The sequence below is a fragment of the Eurypyga helias genome, unplaced genomic scaffold, assembly GCF_000690775.1.
Source record: "Eurypyga helias isolate BGI_N326 unplaced genomic scaffold, ASM69077v1 scaffold43038, whole genome shotgun sequence".
Classification (NCBI taxonomy): domain Eukaryota; kingdom Metazoa; phylum Chordata; class Aves; order Eurypygiformes; family Eurypygidae; genus Eurypyga; species Eurypyga helias.
Genome location: NW_010265788.1, coordinates 1 through 11518, shown reverse-complemented (window position 1 = coordinate 11518; position 11518 = coordinate 1). Strand labels below are relative to the sequence as shown.

Sequence of the window (11518 nt, the reverse complement as noted above, 5' to 3'; positions counted from 1 at the left end):
TGCAGTTGTGCTCCCCCCCCCCCCCCCCCCCAGTCTTTCCCTGATTTAAATCAGAAACATCATGTTTGGTTAGTTCCTTAGGAAAACTGTCGAGATTCGGCGAATTGCAATTTGCTGGGTTAGCCACGTGGAGGTGATCTAACACAATCAAAAAGAGTTTTAAGCACCTCATTAGAGCTGCTCTTCATGGATTCTTCTCTCCAGAGTGCAAGCCCGCTTGGTCGTAACTTAGTACTTTGCTTATCTGATTTATCCTATCAACAGACATGGAGAAAAAGGAGGAGGAAATAGAGCAGCTGAAAATGGATTGTGAACACTTCAGAGCCCGTCTGGAAACAGCCCAGGCAGATTGCATGAGAGAGAAGAAGGTAGATTTGCTGTTAGAATATTGGTATCTGTATGCTCGAGTTTTCATAACAAAAGCAGTAATGGTCGGTTTTTCATGTATGTCACAAAATACATCCTCAGACTGAAAAACAATCTGGAATTTCCGTTAATACAGTCAGGTGGTGTGTAAATTAAGTACCTGTAAGTTCATAAAGGATGGTTTTGTCCCCTTGATGCTTCTAGAGCAAAGGGGTCAAGATTATAACTAGAAAAAATAGAGTAGGAAACAGTACCAAAAAGTGTTCAATGTGTATAAATTGAGGTACCAGCTGACAGTCAGTCTCCCACTTGGGTACGTAACTCTTGCACAACTGCATAGGCCACTCTTAACTTCCGTAGCGAGGCGCGGTTGTGTGGGGTTGCGTTACAGGCTTCTTGGTGGGGTTCGTTCTGGTGTATGTCAAGTTAAAACCCAACCCTTAGCATTTTGTTTATATTAACATGTTAAAGTAAAGCATCGGGTATTTGGGAGGATTGTGGTGTAGCCGGCATCCAGAGGTCCTTTGCAGAATCGGTTCTTTTGAATTTAATGTAGCTACAACGTATTTTCAAAGAGGACAATGGAAGGTAGCGTCAGCGATGCAGCGTACAAAACGAAACTGGCTTCTCTTCTGGCTTGCTGTAGGCTGTGTACCTTTGTTTAGTTTTAATAGTCTTTCCCAATGCTCCTATTGATCCACTTGCCATGTACAGCTGTGAGTTGAAGAACAATACAGGGCTCCTTTTGCTCTGTCAATGTTATATGTGGTTATTACAAGAGGGGAGAGTTTTAACAGTGAAGGAACAGCAAGGACCGTGACTTCTCATACTGCGGCTCTTCTGTGAAGCTGTTGTGTTTCATACAGGATCACACAGACTAGCGGCTTAATTGCTGAGAGGTGTGAGAATCGGCTGTGATTATTTGCTGCAAAAGTTCATTTCCTTGGGGCTGACAGCTCTCTTCAGCAGAAGCTCACTTGGCCTGGGTTCTAGAGTTAGCGTCTGCCAGCCTTGGAACTGCACAAAGATAGGAGGATCTACGGAAATTATTTCCTTTTTGGAAAGGAATAAATGAACGGTTCAGTCATGCGCTTTTAGGGCACATCTGTGTGGACAAGCCATTCTAGAATGAAGTTCGGTGTGAATGTGAAAGTATGATGTTGTCTGTTTGGGCATTCCTTACTTCAAAATAAGTATTTCAGGATAGCTGGTGTTGTTCGGCAATAGGTACATGGGTGGTGTTGCAGTGCATCCAGGTCTTCAGTTATATAAGCACCCAGGGTAAAATATCTGTAAGATTCAGTGTTGCTGCTTAGGTATTAATAAAGTGGGTCCCACCCTTTATTCTTGTTAATATAGCAAAATAAATAGCAGGTGGTTTAGGTTTGGGATTTCTTTTGGATGAAAGTTTCACTTCAAGCATGGATAGTTTACTAAGAGTAGTTGTCTTGGTGTTCTTGATCAAAGCTCTTCATATCTTTGCTGTTGTGCAGTATACGCTGGGTGGCTGAATGGCCTCTGTTGTGTACTACAAAGGTGCATTCATCTGAGTGGATTGTGTTTATCTACGTTGTGAAGTCTCTTAGCACTTTGGGGTAAAAGATGACGATGTAGGTATATGTGTGGTTTTTGCTGCTGTTAATCAGTTTGCATGGTGTTTTTCGTTTGGTTGCTGGTCTGCTACAGGTGTCCTTTCATGTAGTTTCTGAATTGTTTTCTACACATTCATCTTCTGGAGGAGAAGGAAATGATTCACTGAAACAAACGTAAAATAAATGCATTTTCTAGTTGGGCAGTGCCCTTTTCTTAGGGGATCGTACATCAACTCTTGGCATTCCAAATTTTCTGTGCAGTGCTGTATCACTGATTAGGGAATTGCAGTGCTTTCTGAGCCTTAGCAAAACTTGAACTGCCCATGTTATTGTTGGCTAATGCTGCTTTTGTCTGTCCTTTCGTAGTTACCTACTAAGGCACTGCTGTAGTCTTGTGCCTTGACCCTTTCCTGAAGGTGGTGGTGTTGCATAACACAGTGGTTGCTTCGCCATGTGAACTCGGGGGTGTTGCTTCCAGCGAGTTTATTTGCTTTTGCAGGCTCCGTTTATTTTCCTGGCTTGTGAATGTACTATTTTGTTTTCCTTGCTTTGTATCTTTGTTCTGATGTTGCTTTTGATCTATTAAAAAAATCTGGCATTTCTTGTGCTGGCTTTGCATCCTTGTTAGGGGATCTAGCTTTGGTATTAGAGCTTTATGTCTTACTATTCAGTACTAACATCAAAATGCAAATGCAGTGTATTTAAAGATACATTTTCCTATGGAAAAGAGAGATGGTACAGGGATTGGACAGGAAGATGCCTGTGGATGTTTTGATGGTGCTCGTGGTGGCAGAAAAGCTGCTAGGTCTGGCAGTGAGTTATGTAAAAGCTAGAATTTGGTGAACTTAAAAATGGTCAAGGTGTTAAGAAATAAAGGACTTTTCCTGCGACTTCTATTCGTAGGGAATCAGCAGCAGGTGTCAGTCTTTTGCTTATGTTAAACTGTAAGGTGAAAGGGACTCCAGAGTGTAAATATGCAGCGATATCTGCTTGATAAATTTAATTTGGACGTTACAAATCCTAGCCTGTGCGTTCCATTAGCAGCATGATAAAGCAATGTGAATCATGCTGTCAGGTGTGCTGCGGGAGGCTAGGTGGGTAATTGGTGACAGAGTACAAGCAGCTTTGTGCTGCTTGATATCATGCTACGTACATTTTCAGATGAGTTTACATTTCTGTTTTTCCAGACTCTCAGCGCAAGACATTGAGGTGAATCCCCAAAATGACCAGATAATTATTTTAAAATCTTGATGAGAATACATGGTGGAAAGTTTTACTCGGTTTATTTGCTTTCCAAATTGATATAGAGGAGATTCCTTCTCATTTCCCCCTACTTCCTCCTGATAGCTAAACACAGAGGGGAGGCTGTGCTGAGAAGAGTGCTTCCTCTGGTGAATCTGAAAATCCCTTGTCCATGAAATGGTCAGAGCAGGATCCTTCTGTTCTTTTGACAGTGTGATTTCTCTCTCTTTTTTTTTTTTTTTAATACTTGAGTTAGCACCATTTTTCTTGCCTGCCCTTTATCTTTCCTTGCCGCATTGTCTAATACCACCCCACTCCGAGTTAGCAGAGTGCCCTCACCCACCCTGAGAGACCACAGACGGCAGTGTCCCTGCCTTGATCTCGCTGTGTCTGCTGGCTCTAAGATGAGAAGTGCAGCAGCTTCACTACCCCTGTGGCAGTTTGTAGGAAGCCAGCGAGACCTAGAGTTGTACCCAATCTAGTGATATTCTTCTGGCTGACTTCCCAGGTGATTGGAAAAAAGTACTGCCAAACAGAAACTGTCCTGGTTGTGTTGGATTGCTCTGTTCTCTGCTTATGCTTTGTGGCGAGGACCACTGCGCAGCTCGTGTAGGTGATGGATGCACAGTGGTGCCTGGGCTTTCTTGGCATGAAAGGCCCTCCAAACCTCAAACCTTAGGTGTGTTTTTTCCAGGGACTCTGTCATACTTTGACACTGCTGATTGGGAATACGCCAATAGAAAAAGCTTGGAAGAGACAACAGTATTTATCCTAGATATCCAGCAACTCTACCACCTTGGCTAAGGCAGAAGCCTGTTTTGAAAAACAAAACAACCCTCCCTTCCTGTAAGATGTTTCCAGTATCTTTTGTGAGGTGTCTGGAAAGGCTGTACTCTGCTGAAATCCCTTCTCTCTCAAAGAGGCTGGGGTTGTTTGCTTAGGAGGAGTAGACGCTCCTATCAGGCTTCTCTGGGTGCCACTCAGTCTCAGTGGGTCACTTGGCCTGACCTTGTGGACAGGCTTCTGGTTACTGTCAGCCTCCATGATGTGCTTACGACTTACATACCTTCTCTCCTGAGCTATATCTATCTGCAGCTCCTGCGTGTTTGCCACCCCCCACCCAGCCACCACCGTTTCGAATACAGCCGTGATGATGATGTCCTTTGTTCTGTCCCTTAGCCTAGAAACTTGTTTTGGCTGATATGAAGTGCAACCAAAATTTCCTTACGCTGTTTCAGGAGAAACTAGACCTCCGCCAGCAGCTGAATGAGGCCAAGCAGCAGCTCCTGCAGCAAGCAGAGTACTGCACAGAAATGGGTGCAGCGGTGTGCACGTTGTTGTGGGGTGTATCTAGCAATGAGGAAGCTGTTAAAACCATTCTAGGAGGAGTAAGTATGGCAGGTGAATACTCACCGGTGATAATGCTGTTCGGCCTTCGGAATAAAGACCTTGCTTTGTAACACACTGTGATATAAGGGTATGTTTGGAAGCTAACTGGACAGCAAAAATGTTTTTTGAATTGCATGTTCTTTGGGAACAATCCATTCTCATTTAAGAAGTGTTGGAACTATAAAGTGTTAGGCAGCAGGCTTGGGAACAAATGCAGCAATTCTTATGTTACCAAACAAGGTTTGTCTCTTTTCCACTACACATGGTTAAATTGGAAGCAAGGCTACAGCTAGCACAATGTAAATATCTTTGCAAGCTAACAGAAGAAAATTCTTGGGCACATGCAGCAGTTCCCATGTCTGTAGAGAGCTTGGAGGAACTATTTCTGTGGAAGGAAGACAGATCCATTGATTCTCAACTTTAAATCTTTGTGCTGACTTAATTCTTGCATGACTCTTGGAAATTTAGAGAGCCTAGCAGCTAGTTAATCTTATTACCTTTTCAGTGTTAAATGTGGAGAGGTAGTATCTTTGGGAAAAAACACCCAAACCAACAACAGTTAACGACAGTAGTAATATTACAACTAAGGGAGTTTTGCTGCCAAGTGCAGCTGATGGAATTACAAGGGATCAGAGGAACAGGCCTTATAAAAAATAAATTTTCCGTCTTGACACAGCCAACACGAGAAGGGATTGCTGTATTTAATCTGAGTGAACTAATGCCACGGTTTCTTCTGGCTTGGTTTTTCCAGTAGCATGATGAACTGTGGAGTGAATAGAATCATAGAATCCCAGAATGGTTTGGGTTGGAAGGCATCTTAAAGACCATCTAGTTCCAAGCCCCTTGCCATGGGCACGGACACCTTCCACCAGACCAGGTTGCTCAAAGCCACATCTAGCCTGGCTGGATTATAGGATTAGTTCATTATAGTAAGTGGTAAACTAGTGTGGTTGTAAGAGGTTTTCCAGTTTGGGTGCACCAAAATACAATTGTAACTTTATATAGGTATTTGGAGGCTGTATAGTGATACCTTTTGGTCATAATTTCTGATGATTCCAGATCCAAGCAGCAGCAGTTACTAAGGAGAAAAAAAAAAAAATTCTGTGAAAACACTGTATAAAGCAGTTAAAAAACATTAGAGGCAGGTGGGCACTACTGAGCCCCCCCATAAGAACACAAAGAGTATAAAAGTGCTTTCTGTATTTTCAGAACAGTTTGTAACTGTAAGAGTGAACAATGCTTGGTGACTGGCTGTTACTTGACTTGTGAAACAGCATTGAAGTGGTATGTCGCCCATAAACAAAAGGCTAGCATTGATGAAGATGACCTATCTCTGCAAGGCGAGAGTAAAATTGATAGAAGCCTTGTTGAAAGCAGTCTTAGGTATCAAAATTCAGTAGAATTGGGTAAAACCAAAACTGTTACTTGATGATTTGTGTGTGGGCAAAAAGCCCAACTGCGAAGGTGCAATACTTTTGTTTCTAGGTTTGTTTGAAATGCAGAATACTTCTACTATAATCATTCCCAGCAATCATTAGAGCCCATTGAACTGATATACTTCTGGTGAAGGTCATAGCAACGTTTTGGGCATCATTTTCTTGTGATGGTGCACATAACATGGTAAGAAACGTGCCTGGATTTGTAACAAAACTACAAGGAAAAACATAGATAGATTGTATGGCGTTACATCAGGCACAGGTTACAACTGGCCATGAATCAGGTTATTGAAAGAGGATGGAGATTTGCCATGCAAAGGTTTTGGTTTGGGTTATTTCTTGAGAAGTTGCTACAGCTTGTAGCATCTTCCTCCCTCCCCTGAAAGGGGCTGTGAACTGTATAAATGTGTAGGAATGTCAAGGGTACTTTGAAACTATTGCTCATATTTAAGCATGGGGGAAGGGTGGCATCAATTCAGAATCACTTCGTGCCTTAGAAGGCAATGCTGAAGCTTTTTTCAGTCCTCACAAAGATAGAGAAGTAGGTCTTTCATACAGATCTGTAAATCAGATTGACTGAATTGATGTTTGGGACCAATGTACCGTTTGTGTCCATACACGGTTTAGGTGTCTTTCAAAAAAACTTCAAGCATATCGCTGGGAGCCCTTGTCATGTGGCTGAGGTTTTATCTCGGAACAATGTCAAGGTTTGCTTCAACTTGAGAAATTTTGGATCCTACAAGGTGGTAGGATTCAGGATTAAGTTATCTTCTACGGTGGCAGATGACTATATTTTATGGCAGCGGCTTTGCATGTGAACTGATGTTTTCATGCAGGAGTTAGTTGGACAGCACAGGGTTCGTTGCACCATCTGAGCTCAAGCAGATGGCTGCTCTCAGAACTGTCCTTATCTCAACGTCTCTGGGTGAGACATTCTTCAGTCCCATGAAAATACTGTCAAGCTAATAGGAGACTGCCCAAAGTACGTCACACTTGCTATTTATAAACCTGATTGGTCCCTGCTGCAGCCCCTCAGACCTCGCTGCTGCTTAATTAATGGCTACTTGGAAAGAATGTTCAGCAGAGAGGACACCAGTGGCACCTCAAGGGACTAGCAAATAGAAGGTTTTGCTTGTTTTCTGTGCAACATCCCAGCGACTTGGTTTGCTCAGTATTCTGTTGTGTTCCCCTATGGATACATATTTTCATAACAACTTACACCACCCTGCTGTAGTAGGCTCTCTTCAGTTTCTCTCACGCCCTCTATGTCTTGAACTGTAGTCACTGCTTATGTTAAAATTGCAGTCTTTGAGGTGTGGTGTCCACATAAGTTTAAAAAGTACATCCAGCACATGCAGGAGTGCCCTTTTTTCTATTCTTGTTCCCCATGATCCCTTCATTCCTATTGTTGTGGGACCACAGTACCGTCTGAACGTACCGAGTATTGGCTGACTCTGCTTTTTATGCCCCGTTGCTGGAGTCACCCCGCAGGGCCTGAACATTTTCGATGTGCTGCATGTTCAGCAGTGGAGGAATAAATAAATGTTACCAGTGGCTCTGCCCATACCGGAAAGCAGTACTTTTAACAAAATATTAACATTTTCAGTCACTTTGCAAAGTGAGTTGAAAGTTCAGGCATTTCTTGGGCTGTCCCATTGGGTGACTGCTGGCAGTGAATTAAAAGTTTCAACTGCTTCATAAAACGCCTGGCAAAGATTAAAGACATGGGGAAACCTGGCATTATGGGCTCTCAGCTACTCTGGTTTTGTTATGAAAAACAGCATCTTCTTTGTTTTCAGTAGTGTTTTACGGGTCAGAATTATTACTAAACAAGAACAGTTCTCTCCGTCCTTCTTTGTGGTCTCTGTCTACACCACTGCCCAGGCTCTTCGACCTGCCCTGGGCTTAGTACCAGGTGGCTGCTTCTTCGACTGAGATATCCCCAAATTCAGCAGTATTCCAGCTGAGGGGAGAAGGCTGCACAGCATGATTATGTGCTGTTCTTCTGTCTGTACACTCTGGTGTGATGATAGTCTTTCTCATGTGGCATTGCTGACTTAAATTCAACCTGAGACCCAGGAGAGACCTCCTTTTCTAAAGAACTTCTACCTAGCCCATTGTTCTCCATCCTGTATTGAACAATAAATGAATCCTGTTAGGATCCTGTTGAATTCTTTTTTTTTCTGGATATTTCGTTGGTTTTCTTAGGAAATTCATGTCAAGTCACTACATCAGGCTGCTCTCCAATCTTCAACTGGATAGGATTTTCACAAAAGATGCTGTAGTAGCCCAGGTAAATGGGAAACACCTCATGCAGGTGTTGCAAAGCGAAGAGGCAATATCCTCACTTTAAAAAATAAACTTTAATTCTGCTGTTTTGATACATATTGTGGGTTTAGGAGGTAAATATGCAGTGGTTTAGATTTATAAATAAATAGAGCATTGAGTAGTTTCCCATTTTCTTCTGAGGAAATGGTTTCAGATATTAGGGTATCAAACATGTCGGTGCATATCTGCTTTTTTCTGTTGAAGTAACTGGCTGTTCTAGTAATTTTGAAGATTTACAATTTTACTGTAGCATCTCATAATCATAGTAGCTGTAGTGTGTATAACCTTTTTTTTTTCTCCTCCATGCTTGCAGAGTAAAGCAGTAAAGTTTTTTACAATCACTGCACAGACCATGGAGAGCTTTGTGAAGTCATTAAGCGAAGACACGAAACAGCAGGATTTGGATTCTGATGAAAATCAGTTTGTATTAGCTTTGGCAGGGATTGTAACAAGTAAGTTTATGTTATCTCTCAGAATAGCATTCCTTGTGTACTGGGATTTTCTGTATTGCTTTATACGTGTGCTGCAGTAAATACAGCTTTTTGAAGTTAGCTATTTGGTCAATGCTGATTATCTTGGGTGACTTTCTAGTCTTTTAAAGTTCTAGCAGATTTTGTCATTGGCACTTCTGTGAGGTGGTGTACTGTCTGTGGTACAGTTAAAGGTTAGATGGGTAAAAGCCATTGAGTTCTGAAATTCCCTAACACATCCGTTCAATCTGGAGTAACACAAGGGCCGTTCTACTAGTCCTGTATGCTCACCCTAGTTTGTAGATGTCAAGCTATTTGTTTTTTGAATCGCTAGTAATGCTGACATCTTCAAGATGTATGAATGGCAGATGATGCGAGTAGATGAGCCCCATCTTAAGGTATGTTCTCAGCATTTTGAAACTGCTTGAGAATTTTTGTTGCTATCAGATGGACCACCACCTTCACTGTCATGAGTTCATGGTGCTAAGAGAAGCAAAAGGTAATAAACCTGACTGCCATGCTAAACATTTCTCTTTAGGGTTAGAATATAAGTAGAAAGGCACAGATCTGTCTCAGTATGACTGACCTTGGCTTGGAAGGCTGTGAGAAATGGGGTTGATATGTCATTTGCATTTTTGGGAAACTGTGCAACTGTCAAAATGACTAACTACGTGATGCGAGATAGATGAAACAGTGGGTGCTTATACAAATAAGTGAATTGTTAACATAATTATTAACAGCTTTTTTGAATGTGTGATTTTCAGGTGTCGTGGTGCCATGAAAGATTGTAATAAAGAACAGTATGTGATGTGTTATGCCACTGTACCAAGGTGGAATCCAGTTGTCTCCAACTGCTTCATTGAAAAACACAAAAAAAACCCCTAAAACATAACAAAAGTAAAATCTTCACAAAGTAAACGTTTAAAGGGTGGGGGGGTGGGGCTCTGTCTGTGGAGGAATCAGGGTGGTGGAACGAAATCTTGCTTCCCTAAAGCTGATAGAAATTTTGACAATGAATTTGATGTTACCAAGACTTGTCCCTTTGTAATTTGTGAAAGGAGGTTGCTGAAACTCAAATGTGATGGAGACAGTCAGATGAATGACGTAGAAGGTACCAGTTTCATCTTCCCAGTTACGCCGCAAAGTAGTATTACCCTAGGAAGCGGTATTAAATGAACACTGAGGAGGCAGTTGTGAAGTGCCAAGCATTCAGAAGTTAGAAAACAGAAGAACAGAACTCTTACACAGCCCAGTGTGCACAAACATTGTGATAACAGTCTTTAATTATATGCTGTGTCCATAGTATCTCTGCTTATGCTGAGATTAAAAAGGCATAGTGATGTACGTGTGTAGCAGAGAGAGTCTGAGCCTGCCTGAAAGCGGAAGAGCTGTATGGTGCAGCTGACCCCAGACCTACCCTCAGTGGGGGGCCAGGGAACCAGCTTCTGTCACAAGTTAGTTACATGGGGCTTCACATGTTTGGAGGAGGCTTGGCCGGTTGCACGGTGCAGAGAGGCTGGGGGTGCTGGAAGATACCTCTTGCACCTAAGGATGCCATCAAGTATGGGGCAAGTGTAAGGGAAAAAACTAAAGGAAAGCCTGCTTTGGAGCAGTAGTCTTTGGAAATTTTTTTGCCTTTTGGTTTGTGGATGAACAACGCAGTGCTTGCAGTGGGGTAGGAAAAGGTTTTGAGGAGACGTCCGTCGCAGTTTTGGTTGCGTAACCTGCCAGGTATATTAGACTGAGTGATTGCAAACCAATCTGTAATCTCCTTTCTTTAGCATGGGACCTACAATGGTCCCCTTGGCATCAGTCCCAGATGATTTGTTTCCAACCTTTTGTTTCATAATTCACTGTTACTATTAGGATACTGGCCACTCTGAATATTTTAATTACCAAAGTAGAATTATGAAGGAGTTTGAGTAGCGTAACTTGCTGATTCAGTATTTGCTATGTAGGTGAATATAGTTTGAAGTTTATATAGTGCCATAGTTCATTATGCACAGCTGATGTATTTTTAGTGGTCCTGATAATTAGCATAAAATTTGATTTATCGTGTTTGAAACGTGATTTTTATGGTGATGTTTTGTGTTCCCTCACAGATGTGGCTGCACTGGCATGTGGCCGTGAGTTCTTGGTTACTTCAAGTCGTGAATTACTGGACACGATGATGCATCTCCTGGGAGACTTGAAGCCGGGACTCTGTAACAAATTTAAAGTGTATGATGACTTTTATTTTCCTCTCAAATGAAATGCCTTATCTTGCAGTGTAGGTCACAGTGATGACAGTTTTCCCACCCCTGCATTATTTCTTTTCCTGGAGAGGAAACATAATTTTTGGAAACACTTTTCACAGTAGAATTCCTTGCAGAGGTACTAAGCCTGGCTAGGAGGCTAGGTTCATCCAGGTTTTGTATCTCGTCAGAAGTCTCTTAAGATCCGTAATATTGTAGAGATAAGCAGGGATACACTCTTCTATCTTGGGAGGGACTCATGAGGTTAGTGAGCGTCAGATAAGGAAGGTATGAGGTGAAGTTTTAAAACAGAGAGGATGTGGGAAATGTGCGCTCATATTTATTCCCTTCCAATATGAAGACTGTAAAATGCTACATGTGCTTAGTGAAGAAAGTGAGCTACGTATGTGCTAAGAGCAAAAATTAAATGAGTTTATGCTACTTAGAATCATAGAATCACA

General features: G+C 42.1%; 1 protein-coding gene across 1 annotated transcript in view; it reads left to right on the top strand.

Annotated features, from left to right (window-relative positions):
• Nucleotides 1-11043, top strand: part of HSF2BP (heat shock transcription factor 2 binding protein) — a gene marked incomplete at its 3' end in the record, with an annotated part of 15632 nt that extends 4589 nt beyond the window's left edge. The window contains 4 exon segments of the mRNA XM_010156858.1: nucleotides 265-368; nucleotides 4439-4588; nucleotides 8667-8805; nucleotides 10926-11043. Coding sequence (XP_010155160.1) covers nucleotides 265-368; nucleotides 4439-4588; nucleotides 8667-8805; nucleotides 10926-11043 — 511 coding nt within the window.
• Between the last annotated feature and the right edge of the window lie 475 nt (nucleotides 11044-11518).